Below are 15,792 nucleotides of genomic sequence, written 5' to 3' on the forward strand. Positions count from 1 at the left end.
CTTATCACTAAATACTTACTCCCCAGTAAACTTGGTGTCATGCAATGCCTTGGGACTGTGGGTGCTCACCTAGAACTAGGGACACCTTAGTCTATCCCTGTCTCCTGGATAACACCTGAAGGTGGTGACATCTGGTTCACTTGCCTTGCTCTGCCCCTATATGAAACCTAATCTGTCCCCTCCCCCACCATGATAGGTGGGAAGCCAAAGTGTGTAGGATAACAATAACTAGACAAACAAGGGAAGACAGACAGGGGTAAATGAAAATAACAATCATACAAAACACACTCACCAAACAACAGAGTGGAACACGGTGAGTTAAAGAGAAAACAAATACAGTAGGAGAGGATGAGGATGTGCATACAAACAAAACTCCAAGCAGCAATCTCCTGAACAAATTTCCAAATGCCAACTCCAATCACAATCTACACCTCCAATGCCAAACAAGGCAGTAAGAACTAACACTGGCCATCCCTAAGTGCCAGAAACAAGCATATATAACGGAGGGGAGTGACAAAAACAGAACAGCTGAGACAGTCCATGTAGGAAAGCTCCTGGAGCTTCAACTGAACAGCTTAATCCTTGCACTGCCACTGTTTAATAAGATGATGAAGTAATTCTAACCAGTGTAGGAGTTCGTGAAAAAATATGTCACGATCTTCTGGCCCCACTTTGTTGCGGTATCCACATGACACATGAGGTCACATGACACTTTATTGGGACTAGCTTAGTTAAACAGAATTTGTCACCAGGGGTTTTCTATGTAATCTTAGAGCAGCAAAATGTAGTGCAGAGACCCTGATTCAAGGGATGTATCACTTGCTGGCCTGCGTGCTATCATTTTGATACAATCGCTGTTTTATCTGCTGTAGATCTAGCAGTGGACGGAATGCTGAGCCCTGTAAAACTTGAACCAGTGTTTTATCAGCAAAACATCACAAAGGGACTAGGTGTCTTATGCCTCGTAGACAACTACTCTATGTAACCCCGCCTACATCACTGATTGACAGCTTCCTGTGTACACTGTACATTGACAGAAAGCAGCTATTCAGTGGTGGTAGCTGGGTTACATAGAGCAGTTGACTAGGAGGCATGAGGCACCTAGTCTTTTAGTGGTGAATCTACTGCTGATCAAACACTGATTTTATTGAAACAGTAACACACAGCCCAGTAAGTGACCCTTCACTGGAATAAGGATCTGAGCCCCTATATCCTGCTGTACTCAAATTACATAGCAAATAGAATCTTTTTAATCACACTATTTAATATATTTACCTTATCTCCAACTAGGAATTTGGTTCCATTGGAATTGTTAGAAAGTATCTTCTCAAATGCTGAAATATGATTGGGCAGATCCTTTATGTATTTTTCCTTACCCGTCTCCTGTAAAATAAAGGACAATGAGTTTTGTACATATGAAATATGTGCTTACCAGGATGTGAATAGTTTATTGCGGCTACAGTACATGCACTATTGGGAGTCCCGTAGCAATAAGCAGCCCGAAGAGAAATACCAGAACATGACTACAGTACCGGTATGGAGCATTATCTCTATATGAAACAGTGAAATAGATGTGTGTATACGATTTCCTTTGTGCTTTTGTAAGAATTGCAATCCTGAGCATCTAGCCTCTGACAAAACAGGTATGAGCCCTTTGTGGAGGCTTTAGTAGCCAGGAAAGACATTGGGGGCATATTGCTAGGATGTGCAATAATATTAGCTGCCGCTTACTAGAAGTGGCAGTAGTGCTAGGACAGACATTTACCGTAATTTTACATAAATCCTATGATGTACGTACATATTCAAACATGATCAGATATCCGTACTTCTGTCTCAAGTCCTCCACGCCATCATTCACCATGTCGATAAGCGCACTCTCCTGACTGTTGCTGCCATTGATCCCTTTGGGAATAATGAGAACATGTTAGGCAGAGATACATTAAAGGAACGTATAACAGAAGTAACGCACTGGCATACGGCGTGCAACGAGCACTGCACTGAAGTCTCACCATATATGCGGCCCAGGTATCTCAGGATGGCGTTGCTCTGATACAGAACAAAATCTCCATGTTGAAGTTGAGGTAGTTGTCCAAAAACCTGAAGGGCACAATGAGCATTTATAGATAAACTAAACAGGGTAAGTAACCACAGCTACAATAGAAATAACAACCTAAAGTGCCATCAACCACAAATATCCAGAGACAGGTCTTATCTTTTTATTCTTTTTTATTAAAATTGAATGATTAAATAAGAAAATGTATCAATGTTAATTTTGTATTGAGGCATTTTATATTACATTGTCAACAGGATCAAGCTACATTTGTTTTCTAATACAAAATAATCTTCTGTCACAGAGCAATGTATTCAAATTATTAACAGGAACCTGTCACGTCCCAAAATGCTATGAACTTACAGCTATAGGGTTAAGTTACAGGTTAATAGCATTCTAAAGCTGTAAGAAAGCCCGGTTACTGAAAGGGAATAAGCTATGACTGAAAGGCGGAGGCTGCTGGGAGGAATAAAGTTAAATTCCTCCCTGCAGCCAGACTTTTAATTTTTTTTTTTTACATGACAGGTTCTCTTTAAATTCTAGCTGCTCAAGATGTTCACTAGAAGGAGCTTATGAGTTCAATAAAGATAAAATTATGGCAATCAACGTGATCTGTATAAGCATGTTTCACTTTAAGGTAGTGAGTGCACATTATTAAAGAGAACATTTCACCAAATTTTACATGTTGAATTTGGACACAAGATGTAATAGTGGCTGCAGAGAGGAATAAAACATTTTTGTTGTTGTTTAATTTTGCTTTTATGTTGCAGAGATATTAGCAATCAAACTATTTGGCACTCAATGAGTTAACTTTTTTTTAAGTCCAAGTGGTTGTTATCAGAAAGTTTTCACTGGGGGTGTGTCCAGCTTTTCCCTGAATGATATTGCCCAATCATAAGCAGGCAGTGACATGCAAAGGAAAAAAGAACAAGCACCCACCATATTTAGAATAGATTTTTCATTGTTGAGATGAAATAATACAGTCCTGATCTACTGGTCTAAACTCCTGCATAAGTCAATGTGAGGGGAGGGTCAGTGCATTTGAACTTAGCTGCCTCAGATTACAAATCCTTCTATTAGCTCTTCTGACTGCTGAGTGTGTCAGTAATCACACTTATGTATGCTGTGATCAAGTAACTTGATCAACTGCCCATTGATGAGAGCTCAAAGTGTCAGTATCATACTTCTGTCTATTGTGCTCAATTTGTAATCACTCTGCAGGAAGAGAAGAAGGAGTCATTACATCTCACACAGGAGAAGTATGGGACAGGTAGTTTACTCCTGTGTTAGATGTAATGACAGCCCTGATCTCACTTAAGAGCTATTACAAATTTAACACAATAGACAGAAGTATGATACTGACACTTTGAGCTCTCATAAACAGACGAGCCATGTGGGAGATGGGTAGTACAGTAGAAGTGACAGTACTTTGAGAAGAGTAGAAGTAATAGAAGGGTTTCTAATGCAGCATAGCTAAACTCAGCTACACTGGTCCTCACTCCAAAGGGATCTTATTAGTGATGAGCGAGTATACTCGTTGCTTGGGTTTTCCCGAGCACGCTCGGGTCATCTCCAAATATTTGTGAGTTCTCGGAGTTTTAGTTTTCGGAACCGCAGCTGCATGATTTACGGCTGCTAGACAATTACAGCTGTAAGTCCCTTTGGATAAGTCTCTATGAGCTTTCCACATCAGCCACTGGTAATTTTGCCTATTCCTTAGTTCAAAACTACTCCAGCACCTTCAAGCAAGACAGTTTCCTCTGGTGAACAGCAATCTTCAAGACTGACCACTAATTCTCAATTGGATTAAGGTTTTGGCATTGACTAGGCCACTCCAAAACATTTACATGTTTCCCCTTAAACCACTCGAGTGTTCCTTTATCAGTAGGCTTTGAGTCATTAACTTGTTGGAGTGTGAACCTCCGCCCCAGTCTCAAATCACTGACAGACTGATGCAGGTTTTTCTCAAGAATATCCCTGTATTTTGCACTATCCATCTTTCCGGCTTATTGCAGTCATATGGACAGATGCTCCAGTCTCTGCTTGGGAATGCTGCAGCTCCTTCAGAGTTACCTTTGGTCTCTGTGCTACCTCTCTGATAAATGCCTTACTTGCCTTACTTTGGTTGTCAGTTTTGGTGGGTGCCTCTCTCTTGGCAGGTTTGTTATGGTAGCATTTTCTTTTCATTTGATGATAATTGATTTGATTGTGCTCTGTTATGATCTGGTGGCCTTGGAGCAGCATGAGACGTACTCTGGAGAAGGTGGTACCTGTACTGAACGCAAACCCTGAACTTAGCAGCGCAACTAGAAGTAGCCGTGGGGGGTACCTAACGCTCCCTAGACCCCTCAACACAGCCTAAGAATTAACTACCCCTAAGGACAGAAACAGGAAACCTATCTTGCCTCAGAGAAAATCCCCAAAGGATAGACAGCCCACCACATATATTGACTATGAGAGGAGAGGGAAATAACATACGCAGACATGAAATCAGGATTTAGCATAGGAGGCCATACTAGCTAAAAAGAAAGGATATAACAGAGTACTATGCGGTCAGTATTAAAACACTAGAAAATATCCACCACAGAAAATACAAAACACCACATCTGACTAAAGACATGGAGGGTATATCTGCATCTCCAGAGACACAGCTTGGCTGCAAAAAATCCTTCACAACAAAGCTGGACAAGACAAAACATGAAAAATGCACAGAACTATAAGGTCCACAGCAGGTGGACAGCAAAAACAAAGCCAGGACTTATCTTTGAAGAAAAGCACAGCGAGCAGGAGAGACCAGAAGGGATGTGAATCCTCCAAAAACAATGGACAACTGGCACTGACTAAAGGAACAAGCAAGGCTATATAGCCCAGCCCAAATTGCAAAAAATAGATACACCTGATAAATGCTGCGATCCAACTACCGCAGCACTACCACTCATAACCACCAGAAGGAGCCCAAGAGCAGAATTCACAACAGTACCCCCCCCCCCCTTGAGGAGGGGTCACCGAACCCTCACCAGAGCCCCCAGGCCAATCAGGACGAGCCAAATGAAAGGCACAAACCAAATCGTCAGCATGAACATCGGAGGCAACAACCCAAGAATTATCCTCCTGGCCATAACCCTTCCATTTGACCAGATACTGAAGCTTCCGCCTCGAAAAACGAGAATCCAAAATCTTCTCAATCACATACTCCAACTCCCCATCAATCAACACCGGGGCCGGAGGATCAACAGAGGGAACAACGGGCACCACATACTTCCGCAACAAAGATCTATGGAACACGTTATGGATGGAAAAAGAGGCTGGAAGGGCCAAACGAAGACACTGGATTGATAATCTCAGAAATCCTATAAGGACCAATAAACCGAGGCTTGAACTTAGGGGAAGAAACCTTCATAGGAACATGACGGGAAGACAACCAGACCAAATCCCCAACCCGAAGCCGGGAACCAACACACCGACGACGGTTAGCAAAACGCTGAGCCTCCTCCTGAGACAACACCAAATTGTCCACCACATGAGCCCAAATCCGCTGCAGCCTGTCAACCACAGAATCCACACCAGGACAATCAGAAGGCTCAACCTGCCCTGAAGAAAAATGAGGATGAAAACCAAAATTACAAAAAAAAGGCGAAACCAAGGTAGCAGAACTAGCCCGATTATTAAGGGCAAACTCGGCCAATGGCAAGAAAGCCACCCAATCATCCTGATCAGCAGACACAAAGCATCTCAAATAAGTTTCCAAAGTCTGATTAGTTCGCTTGGTCTGGCCATTTGTCTGAGGATGAAATGCGGAAGAAAAAGACAAATCAATGCCCAGCCTAGCACAAAAGGCCCGCCAAAACCTAGAAACAAACTGGGAACCTCTATCGGACACAATATTCTCCGGAATCCCATGCAAACGAACCACATGCTGAAAAAACAACGGAACCAAATCAGAAGAGGAAGGCAATTTAGGCAAAGGTAGCAAATGAACCATCTTAGAAAACCGGTCACAAACCACTCAGATAACCGACATCCTCTGGGAAACCGGAAGATCTGAAATAAAATCCATAGAAATATGCGTCCAAGGTCTCTCAGGGACCGGCAAAGGCAGAAGCAACCCACTAGCGCGGGAACAGCAAGGCTTAGCCCGCGCGCAAATCCCACAGGACTGCACAAAAGAACGCACATCCCGCGACAAAGAAGGCCACCAAAAGGACCTACCAACCAAATCTCTGGTACCAAAAATCCCAGGATGGCCAGCCAACACAGAACAATGAACCTCAGAAATCACTTTACTAGTCCATCTATCAGGAACAAACAGTTTCCCCACTGGACAGCGGTCAGGTTTATCAGCCTGAAATTCCTGAAGAACCCGTCGTAAATCAGGGGAGATGGCAGAAAGAACCACCCCTTCCTTCAGAATGCCGACCGGCTCAAGAACCCCAGGGGAATCAGGAAAAAAACTCCTAGAGAGGGCATCCGCCTTAACATTCTTAGTACCAGGAATGTACGAGACCACAAAATCAAAACGGGAGAAAAACAGGGACCATCGAGCCTGTCTAGGATTCAGCCGTTTGGCAGACTCGAGGTAAATCAAATTCTTATGATCGGTAAGGACCACAATACGGTTCTTGGCCCCCTCAAGCCAATGTGGCCACTCCTCAAATGCCCACTTCATAGCCAACAACTCCCGATTGCCGACATCATAATTGCGTTCCGCAGGCGAAAATTTCCGAGAAATGAAGGCACACGGTTTCATCAAGGAACCATCAGAATTCCTCTGAGACAAAACGGCCCCTGCCCCAATCTCAGACGCGTCAACCTCAACCTGAAATGGAAGAGAAACATCTGGCTGAAGCAACACAGGGGCATTTAAGCTCCTGAAAGGCAGAAACAGCCGCAGAGGACCAATACGTCACATCAGCGCCTTTCTTGGTCAAATCGGTCAGAGGTTTAACCACACTGGAGAAGTTGGCAATGAAACGACGATAAAAATTTGCAAAGCCCAAGAATTTCTGAAGGCTCTTCACAGATGTGGGCTGAATAAAGCATAATAAAGCATTATTACGGAGGATCTGAAATACCATCCTGACGTGTTTCACATGAGACTCCCAATCATCGGAAAAAATCAAAATATCATCCAAATATACAACCATGAATTTATCAAGATAACTCCGAAAGATATCATGCATGAAGGATTAGAACACAGATGGGGCATTAGAAAGTCCGAATGGCATCACAAGGTATTCAAAATGGCCTTCGGCCGTATTAAATGCAGTTTTCCATTCATCACCCTGCTTAATACGAATAAGATTATATGCCCCTCGAAGGTCAATCTTAGTAAACCAGCTAGCCCCCTTAATCCTAGCAAACAAATCAGTAAGCAAAGGCAGAGGGTATTGAAATTTGACCGTGATCTTATTCAAGAGGCGATGATCAATACAGGGTCTCAAGGAGCCATCCTTCTTGGCAACAAAAAAAAAAGCCTGCTCCCAATGGTGAAGAAGATGGCCGAATATGCCCCTTCTCCAAAGACTCCTTAATATAGCTCCGCATGGCGGCATGTTCTGGCACTGACAGGTTGAAAAGTCGGCCCTTAGGGAACTTACAACCTGGAATCAAGTCAATAGCACAATCACAGTCCCTGTGGTGGAAGGGAACTGGATTTGGGCTCATCGAATACATCCTGGAAGTCTGACAAAAACTCAGGAATTTCAGAAGAGGGGGAAGAGGAAATTGACATCAAAGGAACCTGATCATGAACCCCCTGACAACCCCAACTAGTCACAGACATAGATCTCCAATCTAACACCGGATTATGTACCTGTAACCATGTAAAACCCAGCACAATATCATCATGCAAATTATGCAACACCAGAAAACGACAATCTTCCTGATGGGCTGGCGCCATGCGCATGGTCAGCTGTGTCCAAAACTGAGGTTTATTTTTAGCCAACGGTGTAGCATCAATGCCCCTTAAAGGAATAGGGTTCTGCAAAGGCTGCAAGGGGAAACCACAACGTCTGGCAAATTCTGAGTCCATTAAGTTCAGAGCGGCGCCTGAATCCACAAATGCCATGACAGAAAATGATGATAATGAGCAGATCAAGGTCACAGATAACAGAAATTTAGGTTGTACAGTACTGATGGTAACAGAACTAGCGATTCTCTTTGTACGCTTAGGGCAATCAGAAATAACATGAGCAGAATCGCCGCAGTAAAAACACAACCTATTCTGACGCCTGAATCTTTGACGTTCAGCTTTAGACAAAATCCTATCACACTGCATAGGCTCAGGGCTCCGCTCAGAGGACAACGCCATAGTGTGCACAACTCTGCGCTCTCGCAAGCGCCGATCAATCCGAATGGCCAGAGACATAGAATCACTCAGACCAGCAGGCATGGGGAACCCCACCATAACATCTTTAACGGATTCAGAAAGACCCTTTCTGAAAATTACCGCCAAGGCATCCTCATTCCATTTAGTCAGTACAGACCATTTTCTAAATTTCTGGCAATACGATTCTGCCGCTTCTTGACCTTGACACAGGTCCAGCAAGATTTTCTCAGCTTGATCCACAGAATTAGGCTCATCATACAATAACCCCAATGCTTGAAAGAAAGAATCAACATTAAGCAAAGCAGGATTGCCAGTTTCCAGGGAAAATGCCCAATCCTGTGGGTCACCACGCAGCAGGGATATGATGATTTTAACCTGCTCAATGGGATCACCAGAAGACCGGGGTCTCAATGCAAAATACAGTTTACAGTTATTTTTGAAACTCAAAAATTTGCATCTGTCACCAAAGAATAAATCAGGAGTGGGAATCCTAGGTTCTAAGGCAGGAGTCTGAACAATATAATCTGAAATACCCTGTACCCTAGCAGCAAGCTGATCCACACGAGAAACTAACTCCTGAACACATGTTATTACTAGGTTCCGCAGCTGCCCAGAGATTAAGAGGGAGGAACAGGCTAAGGAGAAAAAATGGCTCAAAACATTTCCTCCCTTCTTTTGAGATGCAATTAACTCATTGTTGGCCAGTTGTACTGTTATGATCTGGTGGCCTTGGAGCAGCATGAGACGTACTCTGGATAGGGGTGGTACCTGTACTGAACGCAAACCCTGAACTTAGCAGCGCAACTAGAAGTAGCCGTGGGAGGTACCTAACGCTCCCTAGACCCCTCGACACAGCCTAAGAATTAACTACCCCTAAAGACAGAAACAGGAAACCTATCTTGCCTCAGAGAAAATCCCCAAAGGATAGACAGCCCCCCACAAATATTGACTATGAGAGGAGAGGGAAATAACATACGCAGACATGAAATCAGGATTTAGCATAAGAGGCCATACTAGCTAAAAAAAAGGATAGAAGAGAGTACTATGCGGTCAGTATTAAAACACTAGAAAATATCCACCACAGAAAATACAAAACACCACATCTGACTAAAGACATGGAGGGTATATCTGCATCTCCAGAGACACAGCTTGGCTGCAAAAAATCCTTCACAACAAAGCTGGACAAGACAAAACATGAAAAATGCACAGAACTATAAGGTCCACAGCAGGTGGACAGCAAAAACAAAGCCAGGACTTATCTTTGAAGAAAAGCACAGCGAACAGGAGAGACCAGAAGGGATGTGAATCCTCCAAAAACAATGGACAACTGGCACTGACTAAAGGAACAAGCAAGGCTATATAGCCCAGCCCAAATTGTAAAAAATAGATACACCTGATAAATGCTACGATCCAACTACCGCAGCACTACCAATCATAACCACCAGAAGGAGCCCAAGAGCAGAATTCACAACAGTGCTCCAGGCAATCATCAGAGATTGGGATATATTTTTTAGAACCCAACCCTGACTTGTACTTCTCAACAACTTTGTCCCTGACTTGTTTTGAGATCTCCTTGGTCTTCATGATGTTTGGTTAATGGTACCTCTTGCTTAAAGGTGTTGTAGCCTCTGTGGCCTTTCAGAAAAGGTGTGTATATACTGACAGACCATGTGACAGATAGGCCGGTTTCACACGTCATGCCTCCATTACGTGTAGTGACAGTTTTCTCACGTACTGGAGACGCTGACACACGTAGACCCATTCAAATGAATGGGTCTATGCACATGTCAGCAAGTTTCACGGACCGTGTGTCTGTGTGCAAAACACGCTTACATGTCCGTTTTTTACCGGCAGCATGTACCGCAACACGTGCACAAGGAGAGCAGTGTACACTCTCCTCCGTGTACCATGGGAGAAACAGCGCTACTCTAAGCGCTGTTCCCCTGTGTGTGGTGCGGAAGCCGGCTGTCATCCACTCTCCCCTGCTCTGCCGAAAGCAGCACGAGCAGGGGAGAAGGGATGAAAGAAAAACCGACGTGCGGTCCCCCCTATATTTGCCAACGAACCTGGCAAAACTCACAGCTGTGGGTTGCTATTCTCAGGCTGGTAAGGGGCCATGGCTATGGGCCTCCCCCAGCCTTAAAAAAGCAGCCCGCAGCTGCCCAGAAAAGGAGCATCTACGAGATGCGCCAATTCTGGAGCTTTGCCCAATTTTTCCCACTGCCCTGTGGCATTGACATATGGGGTAATAAGGGGTTAATGTCACCTTGCTATTGTAAGGTGACATTAAGCCTGGTAAATAATGGAAAGGTGTCAATAAGTCACCTATCCATTATTAAGCCAGTAGTCTGAAAGGGTTAAATAAACACACACATTAAGAAAAAAGTAGTTTAATGAAAGAAAGAAACACACTTGTTTTTAATATCTTTATTGTACGCTCAATCCAAAGCGAATCCCTTGTTCTTCTGTAAAAAAAATAAATAAATAAACAACAATATCCCATACCTGTCCTCCGTACAGTCATGTCCCACGTGGTAAATCCATCTCAAGGGGTTGAATACATTTACAACCAGGAGTGCTGCTAATTAACTCACATGAACTCTGTAGCATGGGAAAATAATCAGAAACTTTCCCACGCTACAGAGTTCATATGAGTTCATGCCGCCAGGGGGCACAGCTTCAGTGACGGCACCGCTAGTCACCGAAGCTCTGCCCCCTGCATTTCAGTCATTCCCCAGTTGTTTACAGCTGGGAGTGGCTGCATTAGCAGCGCTCCCGGTTGTAAATGTATTTAGCCCCTTGAGATGGATTTACAACTGTACGGCGGACAGGTATGGAATATTGTTGTTTTTTTATTTTGCTTTTTTTTTTACAGAAGAATGAGGACTTTGCTTTGGATTGAGTGTACAATAAAGATATTAAAATACTTTTTTCTTAATGTGTGTGTTTATTTAACCCTTTCAGACTAGTGGCTTAATAATGGATAGGTGTCTTATTGACACCTCTCCATTATTAACCAGGCTTAATGTCATCTTACAATAGCAATGTGACATTAACCCCTTATTACCCCATATGCCAATGCCACAGGGCAGTGAGAAGAACAGGGCAAAGCTCCAGAATTGGAGCATCTAATAGATGCTCCTTTTCTGGGCAGCTGCGGGTTGTTTCTTTAAGGCTGAGGGGGCCCATAGCCATGGCCCCTTACCAGCCTGAGAATAGCAGCCCGCTCCTGTGAGTTTTGCCAGGTTGGTTGGCAAATATAGGGGGGACCGCACATTGGTTTTTATTTCATCCCTTTTCCCCTGCTCGCATTGCTTTCGGCAGAGCAGGGGAGAGCGGATGACAGCCAGCTAAAGCACCACACTCAGGGGAACAGCGCTTACAGTAGCGCTGTTTCTCCAGCGGCCGTACGTGTGGTCCTGATGTGTCCCGGCGGCCGTCCATGTGGTCCTAATGCCGCACACGGCTACCGAATGTGTGCCACACGGATGTACCACGTGAGCACAAGGACACGAATATCTCTGGTTCCAATTTTTCCAGTACCGGAAATATCTGGACGTGTGAAACCGCCCTTAGATTGCACAAAGGTGGACCTTTCACTAAGCAAGTAACTTATGAAGGTAATTGCTTGCACCAGAAATTTTAGAGGCTTTTTAGTGAAAGGGGGGTAATAAATATATATGCACATGCCATTTTTTAGTTATTTGATCCCATAAATGTAAATAATGCCTATATTTTTCTCACTTCGCTTCAGCAACTTACAACCATAAAGTGCTCATACACCACACACAAAATTGGATTACAAAACTATTTACGCACAGGTTGTAATGTAACAAAATAAGTAAAAAGGCAAGGGGTGAACACTTTTGCAAGCCACTGTACCACTATGTTTAGTATGGGTCAAAGTCCTGAGACTTCTTCAAATGCTTAATCCAAGAAGCAGTAGAGTTCAACTTATTTAAGTATAAGCAGAGTGTTGTATGGTCACGCAATTTGACATGTCATAGAAAGCATCTCACCGCTTTTTTCTTTAAGTCACTTTTTCCAGAAAACCAGGACCCCATCAGCATTTCATTATCAGTCCATGAAACCCACTGATCAGCTAGCAAGAGTCTGATACCCTCAGCCCTTCCTGGAAAAAAAAGCAAAGCATTGAAATGATAACTCTTCAATTCTACTTATTACAGCTATTAGTGAAGTACGGTATGACAGAAGCAAGGACATTTTCTCCACTCTTTAAAGAAGACCTTTCAACAGGTTGAGCATTTTAAACATCATGGAATAGTGTTTGCAGAGCTGACTAAAATGTAGTTTTTATTTTTTAATTTCGCCTCTCTGTTGCAGAGATATTAGCTCGTAAAGTTTAGGTTATGATTTATGATAAGCCCAATGGGGTGTTACCAGAGATTTGTCTTTGAGGGCTTGTACTTCGACTCCTGTATGTCGTTAACCAATCATAAGCAGGCAGCAACATACTTAGGGGACAGAAGAACACACCCCCACAATAAGCTAAAACAGGCATTCTCAGCGTGTGATATACAGTCACCTCAGTGATCTCGCGGAAGAGCTGTGTGTGATTACAAAATATCAGGAGCAGAGCAGAGCTGAGTGTGATTACATACACCTTTCATGTCACAGCAGCCAATGTGGGGAAAGGTATAGTACAGAAGAGCTGAAGTTTGTCTCATTACAAACATGTCTGCAGCTGTAGTTTTCCTCTCAGTGCTGTCAGCCCTGATGTATTTCCCCTCTCCCCACAATGACTGCTGTGAGCCAAAATCAGAAGTGTTAGTAATTACAATCAGCATTGCTCCCGATACATTATAATCACACACACCTCTGCAGTGACATCACCGAGGAAAGCAGACTATTTTTCATTACATGTCTTACACAGAAGAAAACCTGTTCTTAGCTATTATGGGAACTTATTTTTTTCAACTGAATGTTTCTGCCTGTTTATAATTGGTCAATGTCTTGCATGGGAAGAAGTACACGCCCCCAATGAAAAATCTCGATAACTCCCAGTTGAGTTTATCATAAATTAGAATCTAAACTTTACAAGCTAATATACTGTATTCGCAATTGGAAATTATAAAAAAAATAAGTTTTACTCAGCTCTGCAGTCACTATTCCATGATGTGGCTAGTTTAATAAGCTAAACCTGATGATAGGTCCCCTTCAAAGAAGCACACTCATGAAACTTTTTGTACCCTAGAAACCTGCCTAAATGTACATGAAATGTAAAAACCTGTGTAAATGTACATATAATGTAAGGAAAAGTGGGTCCATATATTTAACAATTGCTGTCTTCCCCAGTCTCCAGTACTGCTTCGGTCCTCTTCTCACTAATGTGACTACAATTTTGACTCATGAGGTTTATGTGTGAGCAGGAAGTAGCTTTAACAATGCAAGCAGATAGAGACCTGTTCTGACTCTTTGTAGACTTACGGTACATTGTAAAAGAAAATTCTGGGTCACACTTTGAGATCCAGCAAGCCGGATTAGTCAGATTAGTGCAAGGAAGACTGGAGCTCACTCTGATGATTTGCATTCTAGGACTCATAGGAACTAAAGCAGCTAAACTTTGAATGATGTGTCCAAAATCAAACATGTTGACCGTTTCTACTAAAGTATAAGGGCTTTTTCACACGTCTGTGTTTCCGGTACGTGTGGTGACAGTTTTCACATGTACCAGAGACATTTACACAAGTAGACCCATACAAGTGAATGGGTCTGAGCACACATCAGTGTGTTTCCATAGACTGTGTGTCCATGGGTAAAATACGCTGACATGTCCATTTTCTAACAGCAGCATGGGCAGCAAAACGTCTTGCACACTTACACACTGATGAGTGATGACACATGAATGACATCCGTGTGTCATCAGTGTTACACATATTTGCACCTGGGAATCAGCGGTATTGTTCGCGCTGTTCCCTTGTGCAGGATGCAATAGAGCTCACATCAATGTCCCCTACTCGCATTGCGATCCTTGCTAGGGCAGGGGACAAAGTTGATAGCTGTATTCAGCTGATAACAGTGAGTGCAGGCTGCGGCTGATGGGAGTATTCATCAGCCGCCACCTGCACTAAAAATAAATAAATAAAAAATGATGCTGGGTTCCCCTGTATTTTGATAACCAGTCAGGCAAAAATGACAGCTTTCAGCTTTAGCAAGGCTGGTTATCAAGAATAGAGGGCTCCCCACGTTGTATTTTTGAAAGCTGTTTATCCCCAGACATTGATTACAGTGTGGGACAGAACGACGGAGAGGTGAGGGATATGGTTGTTTTTTATTTTTGTTTTATTCCAGAAGACGAGGGCTTCATTTGAATGGGCGTTAGATGAGTATAACTTTGGTTGTTGTTTTTAAATAAAAAAAATATGTGGTTTCTTTTTATTTCAAATAAAGTGCGTTATACTGGTTGTGCCTTTATTTACAACTAGATGGTGGCCCGATTCTAACGCATCGGGTATTTTAGAATATGCATGTCCACGTAGTATATTGCACAGAGCCACGTAGTATATTGCACAGAGCCACGTAGTATATTGCCCAGTCACGTAGTTTATTGCCCAGCCACGTAGTATATTGCCCAGTCACGTAGTATATTGCCCAGTTACATAGCATATTGCCCAGTGACGTAGTATATTGCCCAGCCACGTAGTATATTGCCCAGCCACGTAGTATATTGCCCAGTCACATAGTTTATTGCCCAGCCACGTAGTATATTGCCCAGTCACGTAGTATATTGCCCAGTTACATAGTATATTGCCCAGTGACGTAGTATACAGCACAGAGCCCCGTAGTATATTGCCCAGTGATGTAGTATACAGCACAGAGCCACATAGTATATTGCACAGCAACGTAGTATACAGCACAGAGCCACGTAGTATATTGCCCAGCCACGTAGTATATTGGCCAGTCACGTAGTATATTGCCCAGCCACGTATGTCACAGGTTCAAAAATAAAAAATAAACATATACTCACCTTCCGAGGGAGCCCTTGTAGTCATGTCGTCTGTGTGCGGTGCACTTGGCAGCTTCCGGTCCCAGGGTTGGTAGCGCAGCACCCGAGGTCACATGACCATGACGTCATGGCAGGTCCTTCTCGCGCAGGACCGGTGATGAGGTCGCGGTCACATGACCGTGACGTCATGGCAGGTCCTTGTCGCATACCATCCTTGCCACCGGAAACTGCCGCTTGCATGGAGCGGTTACCGGAGCATCGCGAGGAGCGGAAAAGGCGGCGGACGGTGAGTATATAATGATTTTTTATTTTTTTATTATTTTTAACATTAGATCCTTTTACTATTGACGCAGCATAGGCAGCATCAATAGTAAAAACTTGGTCACACAGGGTTAATAGCGGCGGTAACGGAGTGCGTTACCCGCGGCATAACGCGGTCCATTACCG

The 15,792-nt window shown here is 43.4% G+C and overlaps 1 protein-coding gene across 1 annotated transcript in view; it reads right to left on the bottom strand.

Moving 5' to 3' along the window:
- The window catches only part of LOC138665284 (glutathione S-transferase P 1-like), a 29,604-nt gene that overhangs the window by 4,669 nt on the left and 9,143 nt on the right, over positions 1–15,792 (bottom strand). Inside the window, exons 3-6 of the mRNA XM_069752622.1 lie at positions 12,398–12,510; positions 2,010–2,097; positions 1,799–1,902; positions 1,276–1,383 (exon numbers count right to left, since the gene is read on the bottom strand). Coding sequence (XP_069608723.1) covers positions 1,276–1,383; positions 1,799–1,902; positions 2,010–2,097; positions 12,398–12,510 — 413 coding nt within the window. The remainder of the gene's footprint in view (positions 1–1,275; positions 1,384–1,798; positions 1,903–2,009; positions 2,098–12,397; positions 12,511–15,792) is intronic.

Source organism: Ranitomeya imitator, chromosome 2 (genome assembly GCF_032444005.1).
Source record: "Ranitomeya imitator isolate aRanImi1 chromosome 2, aRanImi1.pri, whole genome shotgun sequence".
NCBI lineage: Eukaryota > Metazoa > Chordata > Amphibia > Anura > Dendrobatidae > Ranitomeya > Ranitomeya imitator.